Source organism: Eretmochelys imbricata, chromosome 1 (assembly GCF_965152235.1).
Source record: "Eretmochelys imbricata isolate rEreImb1 chromosome 1, rEreImb1.hap1, whole genome shotgun sequence".
NCBI lineage: Eukaryota > Metazoa > Chordata > Testudines > Cheloniidae > Eretmochelys > Eretmochelys imbricata.
In genome coordinates this window covers 358,728,808-358,747,074 of record NC_135572.1, presented here as the reverse complement: position 1 = coordinate 358,747,074, position 18,267 = coordinate 358,728,808, and the positions used below count along the sequence as shown (strand labels likewise).

At 44.1% G+C, this 18,267-nt stretch overlaps 1 protein-coding gene across 8 annotated transcripts in view; it reads left to right on the top strand.

Moving 5' to 3' along the window:
• PPP6R2 (protein phosphatase 6 regulatory subunit 2) overlaps positions 1–18,267 on the top strand; it is a 162,583-nt gene that overhangs the window by 72,256 nt on the left and 72,060 nt on the right. For all 8 annotated transcript variants that reach the window (XR_013348421.1, XR_013348423.1, XM_077837864.1 and 5 more), the window contains 4 exons: positions 7,439–7,625; positions 8,359–8,496; positions 13,385–13,450; positions 14,472–14,584. Coding sequence is in view for 6 of the 8 variants with exons in the window: in XM_077837864.1 (XP_077693990.1) it covers positions 7,439–7,625; positions 8,359–8,496; positions 13,385–13,450; positions 14,472–14,584 (504 nt within the window). In the remaining 2 variants the exon portion in view is untranslated. The remainder of the gene's footprint in view (positions 1–7,438; positions 7,626–8,358; positions 8,497–13,384; positions 13,451–14,471; positions 14,585–18,267) is intronic.

The following is an 18,267-nucleotide window of genomic DNA, read 5'->3' as shown; positions in this document are numbered from 1 at the left end:
AAAAAAAAAGTACTCCTGTTCTTTGTCTTCGTGCAAAGTTATCCGCTAATCTGAGAGCTATTTAGTAAACTTCCTCTCTCCTTTCTCTCTGGGTGATTTATTCCTGAAGCTAAATTTAGTATAACGGTTTGTCTACACACAAAAGTTGTATTACTTTAACTATACCAGTATAATTAAAGTGCTGCAACCCCCCTATTGCGGATACAGTTATACCAGTATTAAGATGCTTTATACCTGCATAGCGATTCCCATATCATTGTGTTCACATTAGGGGTTGGTTCAGTATAAAACTATTTTGGTAAAAAATCATCCTCCCCCAACTGAAATAGCTTTACTGAGACAAGAACTGCCAGAAGATCAGGCTGAAGGGAGCAGCAGCATACCTGGCTAAAGTCATCTGAGAAGCAAATGCTACTTGGAGTTTTCACAGAGCCTCACCTAGGTGGAAGTGGAACTGCTCAGCAGTTTGTGGGGGTTTTTGAGTGCTTGCAGACGTGTTTTCCACTTAACATGCCCAGAGCTAGAGGACTTTGCCTATCAGAACCCAGAGGGGTGGCGCTCACCTCCTCTCTCCCAATAGCCCCTTCTCTGGCTATTTAAGGACAGTGCCACCCTGACCCTTCTTAATTAATTCTCACCGTCTGTAGCTAGAGTTGGAGTGTTCTATGTAGTAATGCACCTCACAGTTCTCTATCTTGGTCTTTCTGGGACTTCGTTGTATATAGTTAATAGTATAGTTTAGTAGTACCCTTTGCTTTAGTGAATAGTAGTTAGTTAACATAGATAGTTATCTGGTGTCACGCTGTCACAAGGTGCCTCTGTCACTACCCAGTGAACCTCTCTGCTTAGCTAGTTCAGATGGTTTTGCAGTCACAAACTCACACCAGGCCATTTAGCTTTCACCAAGGTGTGCATTTATTCCCCTCTTACATAACAATACTGTGCAACAGGCTTATAGCCAAGACAGGCTTCCCTGGAGCCCTCACTCCCCAGCCCAGGCTCACCCTTTGAGTTTTCTTCTGAGCATCTCTCGAGCTCCCTCTTGCTTCCTGTTTTCTCTTTGTATTCTCCCCAGTTACCTTGTTAGCCCTGTGAGTGTCACCCAGGTGCTCACAATCCCGCACCAGAAAGCATGTAATTGCCCTCAGCTGGGCCTGCAGCCTTCTCCAGGGTGCAGCACTGTAAGTGACTAGGGTGCCGCTGATAGCATGCTGTCACAGATGCCCACATTGTCCATTGTGTGGGGTGGTTATCCCCACTAGTGAACCCTACATGCAATGTTTGTTGTGCCTGGGAGAAGGGCACGTTAAAGAAAGGTTCTCCATCTGCAGATCATTCAAGAAAGGAACTCAGCTGGCGAGGGACTTGTTTGTAGCAGCACCTTCTGGAGCAGGCCATGAGGCCCACTGTGCTACTGGCGACCTCCACAGATTGTCAGCTGCCCCTTGAGGATGTCCGAGTTGGCACTGGCGGCTGTTTGGCCAGATTCAGATTTCTGTCCTAGGAGGAAGAGAGACTATTCTCCTTTCTCTGGTCCTCCTAGACAAAGATCTCATAAAATGGACTGGGGCCATTCCAGAGCTAGGAGGTATTCCTCCTTCCCATCTAAGAGGAGTGTAGACCAGTACCATGATTCATCAAGCACGTGAGATAGAGCAGGGCCAAGGTGAGAGTAAGTGGACTCCGTATCGTTAACACTGGTACCGTTTGTGGGGCATCTGTTGAGTCCAGTACTGATGATGTAGGTGTTGGCACCAGCGGTTTCCACACCACCATTGGACTTACTTTGCCTGTCTGTTCCTGATTCTCCTTTAATTCAGGAACGTCTGGCTGTGGTTGCTGCTGCTTCGGTGTCCTCAGTGCTGTCTGAACTGATTGCACACCTGCCGTTATTGTTGATGCCATCTTCTGGACCTCTCCCTGCTAACCTCAGTTCAGCACTGGGGCTGCCTTTTCAGCACTGAGGGTCAGTGGAGGTATAATCTTCAGTGCCGATGATGACTCCAGTGCACACTTCGTGTGTGGGAATGTGCCGGCTTCGACTTTGGCGCTGACGTCTGCTCTAGTGTGAGTGTCGAGTGCGAGGCCTTTATCAGTGTTTCAGGCACCGACTACTTTATCTTTGTCAGAACTGAGGTGTCCTTTGTGCTGGACTTTGGAACCTCCATTGCTGCAACCACAGTTCAGCGGTTGCTCCTGTGGAACTGGTTCAGCCTGAACTGTTATGGACACCACTGGAGGTTCCATTGGCTCCGCTTCTTTTCTCTCTTTCATCAGGAGATGACTTTGTAATGCCAGACTCTTCCTCCCCTGCACCGTGGGATTTTAAATCCTACCAGGACCTTCTGAGATGCATGGCTTCAGCCTTGGGTATTCAGGCTAAATTTGTTCAGGAGAACACACACAAGTTGCTGGATATTCTGCAATCCTCAGATCCAGGGAGGATAAATGAAGTGATCTTGGAACTGGCAAAAACTTTTTGGAACATCCCAGTGCCCTTAACACCCACAGCAAAGCATACCGATAAGAGATACTATGTGCCTCTGCATGGTTTCAAGTGCTTCCACTTGTACCTGGCATCGAACTCTCTTGTCGTAATGGTGGCTAATGAGAGGTTGATACAGGGGAGATATAAATTGACACCAAGGACAAGGATTCTAAAAGATTAGACCTGCTGGGGAGGAAAATGTATTCTACCTTATTCTTACAAATGCATGTTACCAATAAGCAAGCACTCTTATCAAACTATGACTTTGTAAATTGGAAATCAATGGCAAAATTTACAGGTAAGTTGCCAGAATCCTCTAGGAAAGAGTTTTAAGGCTTTCATTGCAGAAGGCCATCTAGTGGTGAGGACATCACTGCAGTCAGTTTTGGACATGGTGACCGTTCCTCTAGAATTATAGCCTCTGCTGTAACAAGGAGAAGATCTTCATGGTTGCAGAACTCTGGTATAGTTTCTTAGGTCCAAAAGATGATTGAGAACCCTACCTTTGACGCCCAGTTTCAGTTTTCAGCGATAACTGACCAAACATTACACACCTATAAGTCCTTTCAAGCTATGTGGTGTGTTCATTGGGGGCGGGGTTTACACTGGTAGTGGAGGCATCACTTCTTGGGGTGACAACAGCAATATCTCCTTCAGCGTTTCCTTAGATCATATTATCCCGCTAGACATCAGGCTTTCTCCAGAAAGGGGCAGAAGTTTCATAGGAGAAGGTCTTCTGGTGCCAATTTTATTCAGTCAGCCCATCCTTCACCAGCTTCAGGAAAGCAGCCAGTCTGACTCCCAATGTCGGCATTCCAGTCGTTGTGTTTCAAGTCGTTTCCCCTTAGTCTGGGGTTAGACTGTCCCACTTCCACAAGCCTTGGGAGTCGATAACTATGGACAAGTGGGTCCAAAGCACTGTGAGACTGGGTTATGTCATTCAATTCCAGTCCATTCCCCTTCCCACCATCCTGCCTGTAATGGGGCGAGACTCGCCCCTGCGGCGTCTCCTGTTGGTTGTCCTGGAAATTAGTTCTTTAGACCCGGAGCGCACTCTGCAGGTTGGTGCCTCGCTGCTGCTGGCCCCCGTGTCCCTCCCAGACCCGGTGCCCCTTGTCCTCGGGTGCTGCCCCCTGGCAGTACATTCATTGTCTGGGTCTCCCCACCCAGGGGAAACCCCACCCACTGTCCCCACCTCGCCTCAGTGGCTACTGCCAGTCACCATCTAGCTCCCTTTCACTGGGGCCGACTGCAGTCTGTATAAGCCAATCATCACAGGCAAGGGGGGTTTGGACTGGCTGCCTCTGCCTACCCTGGGCTGCACCCTTGTACCTTAGTACCTTTCTGGCCTCTGACAAGGCCGCAGTCTGGGGCTTTTCCAGCTGGGAGCACCCCAGCTCCCTTGTCCTATTCCCCAGCCTTGCTCCCCTCAGGTACTCTGTTCAGCTTCCCAGCAGCCAGGCCCTTCTCCCTCTAGAGACAGAGAGAGACTATCTGCTCGTGGCCCACTGCCCTCTTATAAGGGCCAGCTGGGCCTTGATTGGTGCGTGGCCACAGCTGAGGCTGCTTCTCCATTCAGCCTTCCCCAGCCACAGCCCTCCCCTGGGGCTGCTTTTAAACCCTCTGGACAGGAGCGGGGTGACTACCCCGTTACACTGCCCCATCCCTTTTCAGGGCCTCCCCTTTCAAGTCCTTGCTTCTTCACCAGGTGCCAGGCCCTCCAGGCTTCAGGGGCCATAGAGGAAGTTCCTCTTCAGAACTGGGGAAAGGGATTCTACTCTCAGTACTTCCTCATTCCCTAAATCCCAGGGAGGGATGAGATCTATCCTCGATCTCCACAGTCTTAATAAGTACATCAAATATATGAGATTTCTCATGGTTATTACCCTAGCGACTATTTTTTCCCTCTTTGAATCACAACAGCTGATTTGCTGCCCTCAATCTTCAGGATGCTTACTTCCATGAGGTAATTTTCCTAAGCCATAGGAGGTTTGAGATTTCCAGAGGCAGGTGAGCATTATCCATACACTGTGCTTCCTTTTGGCCTGTCCTCTGCTCTCTGGGTATTTACCAAATGTATGACTGTAGTATATCTCAGAAAAACAGGGATTCATGTCCTTCCATCCCTGGATGATTGGTTAGTGAGAGGCAAGTCCAGAGAACAAGTCCTCTGTCATGTCCAGTTCACACTATGTCTCTTTGATTAGCTGGGCCTCATTTTGAACAAACAAAATACCAACTCAAAACATTGAGTTCATTGGTGCCCTACTAGACTCTTGAGTTCGAGAGCATTTCTGCTGAATGATTGATTTCAAGCAATTTGCCTCCTATGTCTGGCACTCCAGTCTCAACCTTCAGCTATGGTCCATGTATTCCTTAAGTTACTATGCCATATGGCTGCAAGCGCTTACGTAGTCCAGCATGTGAGATTGCTCCATCATCCTCTTCAAGTGTGAGTGAAGTTAGTCTGTCACCCGAGACAATCAAAGTGATGACATATGAAATAGCTCAGACCACATCTCCGTAGAGATTACAGGCACACTCAGTGAGGGCCCAAGTGACATCAATAGCATTCTTCAGTGATGATCTGATATTGGGCATTTGCAAGGCTGCTACCAGGTCTTCTGTGCATTTACCAAGCACATGCTGTTACTACTGCATCTGACCTAGAAGCAGTAGTAAACTTTTGGAGAGGCAGTTCTGCAGTCATTTCTTTAAGTAACTTCCGAGCCCCACCTCCTTGTGAGTCAACTGAGTGAAGTACATGTCTGCAGCCACTCGAAGAAGAAAAAAAGATTGTTGCCTACCCTGTACAGTAACTGTTGTTCTTCGAGATGTGGGTGCAGACATGTATTCCACGACCCATCCTCCACCCCTACTGCATTAGAGCCCCAACTCTTGACATTCGCTGTGAAGGAACTGTGGGGGTTGGAGCCTGTGCTGCCCTTAAATATCCAGGGGAGGGGTTATTGGGCAAGAGGGCACAAGCGCTGCCCTGTGGATACTGCTGGGCAAAGTTCTCCAGCTTTTGTGCTCTGGGCACATGCACACCTGAACGGAACACATGTCTGCACCCACATCTCAAAGAACAATAGTTACTGTACAGGTAGGTAACTGTCTTTTGTCTTCTAAATTGGAGAGACACAGGCCACTGACTTGGAAGGGCTGACATTTTCCTTTTATCCTCCCAGTGTCACCACTGATTTATTGGGCTCTGTCTTAGTGTCTGGAGAATCATAGCCTGTAAAGATAATTGGGGCAGTAACAGTTGTGACCTTTATCAGTTATGCCTGTTGGGGCTGAAATTGAATAATTAACCCTCCTCGGAAGCTGCCAACGTCCCACAAAGGGCCCGGTGGAATTTTTATAAGACATTAAATCACACACAGAAGAACAATCTTGGAGCCCTTTATCCTGGTTTGTAAAGGATGTTGAGCTGCGTTTTTGGTTAAATATTTTCAGTGGGAGCTGTAATGTAAGTTTAATATCTATTATAGTTGTCTTGAAATAGAAGTCTACAGATAAATTTGCAATAGTGTGCACACACAGTCAGCACAGCAGTGACTGTCACTCCCTTATCTGCAGACAGTGTACTTTACACACAAACTAACACAATTCTTGAGGAGTACATGCTTAGAAGATAGTCAATAGGTGTTGCATAAATAAAATATAAAATATATATTTTAATGAAACAGTTTGAATAGAAAATGTTCTATCTGTTTTAAGAACATAACAGTGGCCATACTGGGTCAGATCAAAGGTCCATCTAGCCCAGTATCCTGTCTTCCAATCGTGGCCAGTGCCAGGTGCCCCAGAGGGAATGAACAGAACAGGTAATCACCAAGTGATCCATCACTTGTCGCTCATTCCCAGCTTCTGGTTTCATTGGATTTTTTCCCCCTCCCCTCTCTTCTTCCACTGGAAAGCAGATAGTTTTGTTAGATTTTAAGAGAACCATACACCTGCCCAGCGTACTGAGCATTAATTCATTTTTTGTATTTTTTTTTTGTTTAGATTTTTTCGTTAGATAGCATATTTGGATTGATTTGGTCAAAACTTTGTAATAGGCTAGGTGCTGAAAAAGCAAGTAATTTGGCAAAAGTTGGTCAATATCTGTTGATACAAAAGAGTGATAGGCCTTGTTTAACTAACAGACTGTGAGGATTTTATTATCCTGTTCTTGTATTTTATTTATAGAATTGCAGGGGCATCGTTTGGATGATGTGTGTACCATTTTGTATTTGAGGAATGAACATACATACTTACAAAGTGAGAGTGTGTTCTGTTTCTTTCCCAAAACTTATTGGTTTGTTTCACAGTGTATTCTCAGGAAAAAATAAACTCAATTTATTGAGTGTGGAGAGGGGGTTGGAAAGGAAAAAACCCACCAACTCTGCTAGTAGTGGAAAGAGGGTTCAGATAGAAAACCCACAGGTTCTATTTCTTCTCCCTTTCTTGTGACCACAGAGTTCCATTGGAAGTGGCATGAGATGGGCTGGTAGCTCTGCAGGGATCTCAGCCTTCAGCGCAGTCTTTACTGTAACTGGCCTATTCATCTCCTCAAGAGCACTCCCACCTCTCCATTGTCAGGCCATCTCTCTCCCCTTTTTTGGGGAAGGAGAATCATTCTCATTCTGCCCTAAATGCAGCTACAGATATTTGTCAGGGATGGGTGTTGCTGCCCCCTTTTCCCCAGCTCCCAGTGTGTGGGTCCACTCTTGGGATCTCGAACCTCTGTGGGTCACTTGTAGGTGGGCAGATTGGGCTGGACATTGCTTGAGGATACCCATCCAAAGCTGGAGTTCTGAAGTGAGTTCTTGTATCATAAATGGATTGAGGCATTTGTGTTGTGGCTTTATTTCGTAGGAATTATTATTTCAACTGTCTTCTAAGAATTTGTAGAAGGCTCTAATCTCACCTTCAGATGCTGCTTTGACTCTGTCTCTCTAGATACCCGAATACAGCCTGTGAACTCCTGACCTCTGATGTGCCACAGATCAATGACAAGCTAGGAGGGGATGAAACTTTATTGAATATCCTGTATGACTTCTTGGATCATGAGCCGCCTTTGAACCCTTTGCTTGCCAGTTTCTTCAGCAAGACTATTGGGAATCTCATTGCAAGAAAAACTGAACAGGTAGTGATTGAGTCTGTTTTGATACAAACACACTGATTACTAGTGATGTGGTTGTACGAGCACTGGACTGGCAATTTCTTCCCTCCTCCCCAGAGGAGGAAAATGCTGAGCTTTGTAGAACTGGTGTGGATTGCTGGAATTGGAAATGGAGTATGTATTTTGTAAGGCATCTTGTCAACCCTACCATTTGATGTGTGTGAATTGTTTGTGCACCTAGCAACTAGTATATAGCTTTCACTTTTGCTTCAGAGGGGCAGTTGTGTCTTGGGTATTGCACGTATGCCCATCCTTTGGCATTTTAACGTATAAACTTGTCATACATGTATTGTGCATACAACTAAGAGGCTTGAAATATTTGCATACAGTATTATGGGGATGAGTTAACTCCATTCTAAATTTTACTTCCTTTTAACATGGAGATATTTTATACAAAGGAGCCTCAGTGGGATTAAAAATTCTTCAGCTTCACCAGTGTCCTCAATCTTCATATATCTCAGTGGAATAGGATTTCTTTGGGACATGACAAAGGACTGTTAATGGAGTTCTGTTTGGCATTTCTTTGCAGTCAGATGTTCCTTTGCATACCTATTCTCTCTCAAGAAGAATTATTTATCCTCCTACCTGTTTCTTATTGTTTGGTTGATTGAAACAGAAATTTTGGGAGTACTGAGAGCTCTGTGATGTCACCTCCATGTATTGTACAGAAAACTCATGTTGCATTTTTTTTTTAAAGGTGGTTGCATTTTTGAGAAGAAAAGACCAATTTATTAGCCTGGTACTAAAGCATATTGATACATCTGCAATGATGGACCTGCTGCTTCGTCTGATCAGCTGCGTGGAACCAGCGCCTCTACGGCAGGAAGTATTAAACGTGAGGCTTGCTTAACGTTTCTCTGTGGTTGGTGCAGGGGGGGAGGGAGGAGAATTTCTGAGGAGATATTACTCAATTTCAAGTAATACAAGAGTAAATTCACTCCTCTTCTAAAAACATATTTTTCTTGCTTGTGCTAAGATCCACTGATCTGGTGCAATGGGTATGTCAGCTTGCTTGTAGCTTGGGGGCAGAATTAGGCCTGTCAGTCACTGGCAACAGGAATGCCCCACGTCCTGAAGTTCCCTTCGTTTGTTCCTGAGCCCCCAGTGAGCGGCAGGCTCAACAAGACCTCTTGCTGCCGAGCTTTTCTGAGGGGAATTTCCAAACTTTATTTCAGACTAACTGTTTTTCTCAATGACAGGCTCCTTGGGGATCCCTACTCATATTTCTGGTTGAGACCTCCATGGGAAAAACAGACCTATCTGGCCCATGTGGATCCTATGCACAGAGAGGGTTAGAGCTTCTGGGAAGCCCATCATTAAACCCCAGGCCAATGCATTTCTTGAGAGACCCATAAAGGACCCATGTGGAAGAAGGGAAACGAATAAGCCAAGCCTCTTCAAGGACAGGGAGATTGATAAACATATGAAATATTTCTGGAGCAATCTCTGAGCCCAGTTTTGCTCCCCCCTCAGAAGCAGGCTCATGGGGACAAGCTTCTAAAGGGGAAATAAATGAATACTAAAATCAGTGCTTGGCCCACTGCTCACCTTCATGAAGTGCAGCATGGCAGATCAGTCAGAAAATATCAGACCATGGACATGTGCTGATTCCTCTAGGCATGAATATACCCCACCCCCCAAAAAAGGGAGCTCTTCTTCCTTTTTAGGGAGGAAGGCTAACAGCCCAAATCAGAGATAGGGAATCAAATAGTCAAAAACCAACCAACCAAACAAAAAAACATTAGAGGATAAATTCTCTGAGGTAAGAGTGTACTGAGTATTGTGAAACTAGGCTTAGGAGCTGCCCTAGACAAGCTATGACTCTATATCCCTCTTCATGCACCCTGGGAGAGTGTAATAGAGAGAAAGGGATTTCCCGCCACACCAAAAAGATTGGTAAAGTATCAGGCTGTTATCCCGAGCTGCAACTTTGGGTCATCATGTGCCATACAAGGCATATGTGCTAGAGAGATTGGAGGTATGTGTAGGACAAGCAAACAAACAGGAGATGGATGCTGGCATCCTTTGTGGAATAGAGAGGGAGGAACTATGTGTTTAAGATACAAGATCAGATAAGTTGGGAGCAGCTAAATTGGGATGGGTCTTGAAGGGAAAGACCAAAAGTTGGATTTTGACACAGTGGGGAAAGGGAAGCTAATGGAGGGATGTAAAGAAGGGAGAGTGACTTGATTAAAATGACAGGTTAGTCATTTGGCTAACCAAAGCATTTTGGTTGGACTTGTTTGTGTGACATGGGTGTCAGGTAGGCCAGAGAGAAAAGGTCAAGACAGGAAATAAGGACTTGAATGGTAGTTTTAGATGTATGCACAAAGAGAATAGACTGTTTCTCTGAAATGTTATGGCAACAGAAATAGCAACATTTAGATATGGCCAGGATGTGTGGGTCTAAAGAGAGAGAGTGAAGTCAAAGCTGCCCATATTATGAGCTTGAGTGGGAGGATAGTGGCAATATCAATAGCAAGAAAGGGAGTTCAGTTTTTGCCATGCTGAGTTTAAGATGATTGCCAGACTTACACAAGGAGATATTGAAGAGACTGGCTAAGATGTGGGATTTGGATAGGGAGTGACAGGTCAGAGGTAAAGAGATAAATTTGAGTCATCAGCATGAAGACGGTATTTGAAGCCACATGAGCAGATAAGATCCTCTGGAAAGTGGGTGTAGATGGAAGAGGAGGAGGGAGCCTGAGGGACCCCCACTGACAAAGGGAAATGGGTGGAGGAGGGAGACTCTAAATGAGACACAAGGAATGAACAGAGAGGTAGGAGGATAATTAGGAGCAGATGGGATTGTACAAACTAATGGAGGACAGGATTTTGAACAGTCAGGGAATGGTCAGTGATATTCATAGCAGTTAAGAGATCAAAAAGGATGGAATAGAGGTCATAAGATTTGGTTAGGAAGAAGTCACTAGAAGCTTTAGTAAGAAAAGTTTCAGAGGAGTGGAGAGGGCAGAAGCCAAGTTGGAGGCGAGGAACTTGGGTATAATGGTTATAGATGGCATGGTTTGGAGGTTTGGGAGGTAAAGAGAATAAGAGGAGATAGGACAATAGTTGGAGAGGTAGGAGGAGGTAAAGGGTTGGACCAAGGTCCCAGACCAAAGGAGGACCACTTTTTATGAAAATGGGAAGACCAAGTTTAACCTAGCAGCACTGTTGTAGCAACTGAAAATTTCAACTGTTTTCTGTAATGTAAACAGAGCTTCTGGACCATCTTTAAACACTTGATAGTAGGGTGATGGGGGACATATAGCTAGATTTATGGATCTTGTCCTTTCCCCTCAGCCGATGCAGAATTGTTATGGCAGTATATTTTAAAGTACTGTGTCCACTTTCCATAGGAGAATATTCCCTGATCAAAGAGACTTCACAGATAGGATATGTTTCCTTTGTAATCCACCTGCTCACCTGTTACTTCCTTTCTGGTTGTTGATGGTGGCTGAGACCCTTCTGGGAGAGAAGGGGCTTTGTAAAAGTCTGTCCTAATAAAGGTTCAGCTGGTGTTAATGGGGAATGATGCCTTCTGGAGAGGGGAGCAGGTTGCTGGGATTTAGGGTCCCTAGAACAGCTCCCACACTGGGCTGAAGAGGAAAGAGAAAGAAAGCACATGTTAAAACCCAAATTAATAAGTCCAGTTTGAGTATAAATATAGTTAAGATTCAGACAGGGAACCGCATTCTTGACTAACTTGCTCAGTGTTTTCTGAAGATGTTACTCCCTTGTCTGCTTATATCTTGATCTTCACTCCAAGGGACTGGAAGTTGAAATTGGACAAATTCAGACTGGAAATAATTACCGTCACTGTTAAAAATTTGCATCTTAACCACTGCAGTAGCTTACCAAGGGTCATGGTGGATTCTCCATTATTGGCAACTTTTAAATCAAGAGTGGATGTTTTTCTAAAAGATCTGCTCTGTTCAAACAGGAATTAATTCAGGAAAGTTCTCTGGCCTGTGTTATGCAGGAGGTCAGGCTAGATGATCAGTGGTCCCTTCATGCCTTACAACCTATAAATCTATGGGCACAATATGTTAGGTGATATTGGCACAGGTATCCTTTGTGGTTGAGGTCAGGTCACAAAAACTACTATACCCCTTGCTTGAGACATTAGACTTAATTAAGGTGTTTGACTTGGAACTGTATGACATTTTGATTAAAAAACAAACCTAGATGGTATAAAATTAACATAGGACACGTTAAATGGATTAAAATCTGGATAATGGATAGGTCTCAAAATGTAATTGTAAACTGCCAATCATCATCGAATAGGTGTGTTTCTAGTGGGGTGCCACAGGGACTGGTTCTTAGCCCCCTACACTATTTAACATTTTTATCAATGATCTGGAAGAAAACATAAAATCATCACTGATAAAGTTTGCAGATGACGCACAATTTGGAAGTGGTAAATACTGAAGAGGACAGGTCACTTCTCTGATCACAGAGTGGTCTAGATTGCTTAGTAAACTGGGCACAAACAAAATATGCATCTTAATACAGCTAAATATAAATGTGTACATCTAGGACCAAAGAATGTAGGCCATATTTAGAGAACAGGGGACTCTATCCTGGGAACCAGTGACTGTGAAAAAAGATTAGGAGTGCTGGTGGTTAAGCAGCTGAACATGGCATTGCTGTAGCCAGAAGGGCAAATGCAATTCTTGGATGCATAAATAAGGGAATCTGAAGCAGGAATAGAGAGGTTATTTTACCTCTGTATTTGGCACTGGTGCAACCAGTGCTGCATTAGTGTGTCCATTTCTGGTGCCCATAATTCAAGAAGAATGTTGATAAATTGGACAGGGTTCAGAGAAGAGCCACGAGAATGACTGAAGGACTCAAAAACATGCCTTATTGTAATACATTCAAAGCTCTGAATCTATCTAGCTTAACAAAGAGAAGGTTATGGGGTGACTTGATTACCTACATGGGGAACAAATATTTAATAATGAGCTCTTCAGTCTAGCAGATGAAGATCTAACATTATTCAATGGGTGGGAGTTGAAGTTAGACAAATTCAGATTGGTGTGTGTGTAAGGTGTAAATTTTTAGCAGTGAAACTAATTAACCATTGGAACAATTCACCAACGGTTGTGGTGGATTCTCCAACACTGACAATTTTAAAATCGAGATTGGATATTTTTATGTAAAATACCTGCTCTGTGAATTATTGTGGGGAAGTTTATGGTCTGTTATACAGGAGGTTAGATTAGATTATCACAGTGGTTTCGTTTGGTTTTTGAATCTATTATATATATATATATATATATATATATATAAAACTAGAGAATTAAAACAAGACACATTGTAGGAAAAAATTATGCATTGGTCAAGAAATGGATCTGATGACTTAATAGGTCTTACTCATCTCTATTTTCTGTGTTTCCATAATATTTATTTGTATTAAGAAACATAGTGAATCCATCTCAGTTGGCTTCAACTCCCATTAAATTTACTGACTTGGTCTGGCAGTTGTTGCAGGGACAATACATAGCAAAGATTTGATGTTATTTGGTCAGTACAAGTTAACATACAACAATTTCTAGCCCTGAGGAAGTGGAGTGTAGTACTTCTGTCTTGTGGACTGTGAAATAGAGGGAGACTAATTTTCCTTATTGTATGTATCCCTTGCTAAGCAGTGCTTGCGGTAAGTAGCAACTGACCGAGTTATGTGATCTCAAACCAGGGACTCTCTCCTTTCTCCTCAGTGGCTTAATGAAGCAAAAGTAATTCAGAGACTTGTGGCGCTGATCCATTCGAGCCAGGATGAGGATGTGAGTGTGACATCACTTATTTTTTTGTCTGATTTTGTAAACTTAATAAGAGGCCTATAAGCATGAGCACTTGAGAGTACTCTTTCTCTGACTCCTGGAAGAATGCCCATCTTGCTAATGGGAAGAGAATAGTAATGGAGAGTATGTGTGGCAGTGCTGTCATTCTTTTGAGTACCCAGCCTGACATCAATTCGTGGGGTTTTCTCTAGCTATTTGAGTACCAGTTTCCTACTTATTCAAAGCCAAGCTCTGTATGGTATGAATTTAGATGGAATCCTTACAATCAATGATGATTCAATGGGGTTTATTGAGAACTTGCTTCTTGGAGTATGCTATTGAAAGACGTTGACAACTGGCTAGTAGTGGTCTTCAGCTAATTTTTAAGCCAAAAACAATGTTTTTGTTTTAATATCCTACTAAAATCTACAAGATGCACTTAAGGGAATTTGAGCCTGTGCAAAAAATGTGCCAAGTATTAGATTATACAGATAAAAATGGACAGCTCAAATACTGCAACTAAAGGTTTGTGACGTAAACCAGTGGTATTTAAGGAATTTTGTTAAAGAACTCTTTTGTGTGTTTCATATTTTTAAGGAAGTAAGAAATATTACTGAGTAGAGATAAGCAAAGATGAAACATCTGCAGTAACAGTCTTGACTGAAAAACGATAGAAAAAAACCCCTCATTTTGAAATTTTACAGTTTATTTTAACTTACTAGTTAAAGAAAACCCTTTCTTTGATTCTAAAATCTTTCTGTTAATTATGTTGCTGATATGAATGATGCTTTCAATCTAAGCTTATATCTTCATAGCTAGTTAATTAAGGCAGAATATATCTGATCTTCCATCTTATCTTGGAGTACTGCTGGCTTTGAGCTGAGGGATTCTTGTTTGCTTAGTTCCATGCATTGCTGGCTGCTGTTCTCTCTTCTGTCCCAACTGCATTACATTTCCTCTGAAGGCCATGATGAACCCAGCTGTGCAGTTAGTACTTAAATGTGACCTTTGACATTGTTTACAGAGGCAATCAAATGCTTCCCAGACCTTGTGTGATATCATAAGACTGAGCAGAGACCAGGGAAACCAGCTACAGGAGATATCTGAGCCTGACCCGCTTCTCACAGCACTGGAATCGTAAGTACATGTCAGAGGAGTATTACTAAACTAAAATGACTGTTGCTGGTAATGTTATTTCCTGATACATCTGGGGCATGAACCGTGCAGTAAATAATCTCAGACCTTTGCCACACTCCTCACAATTGTTCTAACTAACGATATTTATTGTTGCTACATTATGGTAACACCCAAAGGCCCCAGTCAAGCTTTACTGTACTTTTGCATTGTACAAAGACATAGGAAAACTTGGTCTCTGCCCTGAAAAGCCTACACTAATAAAAAAGACACCACCGTTGAGAGTGACAAACAGAAGGGAACTGGGAAGACGGTAATGGGGGTAATGCGCTCACCAGAGTGTCTGACTATTTCATAAACATTAATTTATTTCCACAGCTCCCCTGTGAGAGGTTGATGTTAGCACCCTATTCCATATAAGGGAATTCATAACCTTAACTGCTTCAGTTCCTTTGCTACTGCTGCAGGGAGCAAACTGAACTTTCCCTCATGCCCTCAGACTAGATCTTCTCTTAGCCTAGCTTCATGTTTTCTTGTCAATAGTTAGTTTAGAGCATTATAGGACAGCTCCATATATATAGCTTCCCTCATCCTCAGAGCCTTCAGTTCCTCACCAGGACTGTGTGTTGGACACTGAGTTTTGTATGGGCTTCTAGAGATGTGCCCTCTTGCCTGAAGATCGTACCAGAAATGAACACCTACATCTGGTGATCTCTATGTCTGGGTGAGACCCACCTGGTAACCCAGTGCATGGTTTGCTGTGTCTTCACTGCCTGTGCTAGAAGGGATTGATACCTGAGGTTCCAGGCTCTAACTGCCTACAGCCTGATATTCAGAGAGGCCCATCAAGGGTACCAAGACCAGCCTTCATGCCAAGGTAATTTTTCTGTTATGGCTTCACCTCTGTGATTTATCATGGGCTTGAGATCTGAATCTTTTTTTGCCCACTACTGGGAGCAAATCCTTTACCTAGCACCATCTGACTCCACTGGTGCCAGTTTAAATAGTCTAAATAGGTACTGACACCACCTGTTAAGACCTCAGTAGCCTTTAGTGATGATAGAGGAAGCACCGACTTTGGTGTCCGGTCTTTACTCGCACTGTTGCTCTTGGAACTGACTCTGGACTTGTCTTCCGAGGCTGATGCCTCTGTTTTGGAACCAAAAGTCCACATGGATGCTGCTCCAGGTAAAGGGAAAGAGAAGAGGAAGCACATCTTCCCATAAGAGGGGCTCAAGCAGAAGAAAAAGGAAGTGCCATCTCTCTTCTCCTTTGTGCTTTCTGACCTACGAATTCTTTGAAGATGCTCAAATGGCACTGCTGTCACCTCCTCTCTATGCTCCTCTAGAGTGGGATGTCTCTGGACTGACTAATTTAGACTCCTTGTTGTTTTGGATCCTGATAACACCTTTAGTCTTTCTTTGCCTAAGGAGCGTCCACTATTGAGGCTACTAGCCACCTGTCCGCATGCTTTTCCATTGCTTCGCTTGGTACCTGCATAGACTTTCTCTGGTCTCAATCCGGAATCACCTCAGAATAGCTTCATCCCCTTCAGAAATTAACCTGGAGGGTCCCCGACTTTGAGATTCCAGTCTTCTTCCCTCATCTCAGATCCAGGCATCATGCAAGGCCCTCTTCAGCTCCTTATGTGGCCCTTATACAGGACTCCATGAAAGCCTTGCTAGAGGCTGTGAGAACAACTGCAGCATTAACTGCCCTGCTGATACTGATACCTTTTCTGACACTATTGCCTCCCTCAGCACCAATCCCCTCGTCAGCGCCTATTCCTCACTCAGCACCAACACAACCTTCCTTGCCAGCACCAATGCCTGCACCAGACCCCTCAGATCTGCAGAAAGGGTCTACCTATTTTTGAGGAATGGAATGAGACTCCCTCAGAGAGACCATACAAATTCCCTTCTGAGGAGCATTTAGATGGCACCTCAGCAGAATATCATATTAGTGCTTCATCTGTTTTCTCTCCTGACTGACAGAGTTTCATGCAAGGTCCACTCATCTTTATACAGAAGTTGTCAATCTCTGGAATTGACGCATCTGTCACCAGGTCGCCCGCTCAGCAGTGCACCTTCCAGGGGAGCACAACACTTTCTCAGACTGCCTCAGCAGGCATTTCTCTAGAGACCGTGAGTGGGAACTGAGTGACTCAGTAGTGCAGAGCATCTTTCAGTAATGGAGATTCTTGTTGGGGGGATTTCTTTGCATCTCAAGAGAACAGCCTACTGTTCCTGCACAGCTAGAGGCCACAATTCCAGAGGAGATGCATTTCTAGTACAGTGTTCAGAACCACTGATGTACTCATTCCCATTCTTTCCTTTTGCCCTGAGTCCTGAGAGAGTGCAAACAAGATGAAGTGTCAGTGATCCTAGTGGCCATTCAGGTTCACCAGCTTTCTCCAGATGTCCTCATACCGTGACCCAGGACAAGGGCAAGATCCTCTGTCCCAATCCAACATCTCTCCAGCTAGCAGCTTTGTATTTGAATGGACACTGAGCTTAGAAAGGGTTTGCTCAGTGGCCATACCATTCCTCATTAGCAATAGCAGAAAAGACTCCAGGAGAAAATGAAATGGAAAACATTCTGTACCTGGTGCCAGCATCGTTGGATACCCACAGAAAGTTCCAAAATCCCTTCATATTCTGACTATCACCTATGAAACACTGGAATGCGTTGCCTAGGGAGGTGGTGGAATCTCCTTCCTTGGAAGTTTTTAAGGTCAGGCTTGACAAAGCCCTGGCTGGGATGATTTAACTGGGAATTGGTCCTGCTTCGAGCAGGGGGTTGGACTAGATGACCTTCAGGGGTCCCTTCCAACCCTGATATTCTATGATTCTATGATTCTATCTCTAAATATTTCAGGGCTGTCCCTTAGCACCATGCAAGTACACTTGGTAGCTATTAGTGTTTTTCACTCTCCAGTGGACAATCATTCAGTCTTTGCCCGTCTGACAACAGTAAGATTTCAGAAGGGGCTTATCACAATCTTTCTTCAGTGCTGAAATCTACTGTGTTATGGTACCTAACTTCAGTTCTTTCAGCATGAACAAATCCCCCATTCGAGCTGTTAGCTTCATGTACCTTCACTCATCTGTGAAGGTTGCCTTTCTGGCTGCAGTGATTGGAAGCAGAAAAGCAGGTGAGCTGGGGCTCTTATGGCGGACTTTACCTATATGGCCTTCCACGAGGATAAAAATTTGTTGACATTACATCCAAAGTCGATTCCTAAAGTAATGTTGGAATTCCATCTGAGCCAGGTCATCCATCTACCCATCTTCTATTCAAAACCCCACGCCTCCAGAGAACACAGGAAGCTTCACACTTTGGATGTCCATCAAGCATTGGCATTCTGCCCGCAGAGGACAAAACCCTTCAGGAAATCTCCCAAACTATTTGTATCTTTCACCAACCTATGAGAAGGGGAATCTCAGACTGCATCCTGGTTGGTTATGAATTAATGGTGGCCGCTCCCACAAGGAGTTAGAGCCCACTGGATCAGAGTCCAGGCTGCATCATTAGCTTCCCTCTGTGATGGATGTGTGGTGCAGCTACATATGGCTCTGTGCATAGCTTTTGTGAGACAGTACGCTGTTGTACAAGATTCTACAACAGATGCATCCTTTGGGAGAACGGTCATCTGTTCTGCGGTACAGCAGGGCCCCTTGCACCCT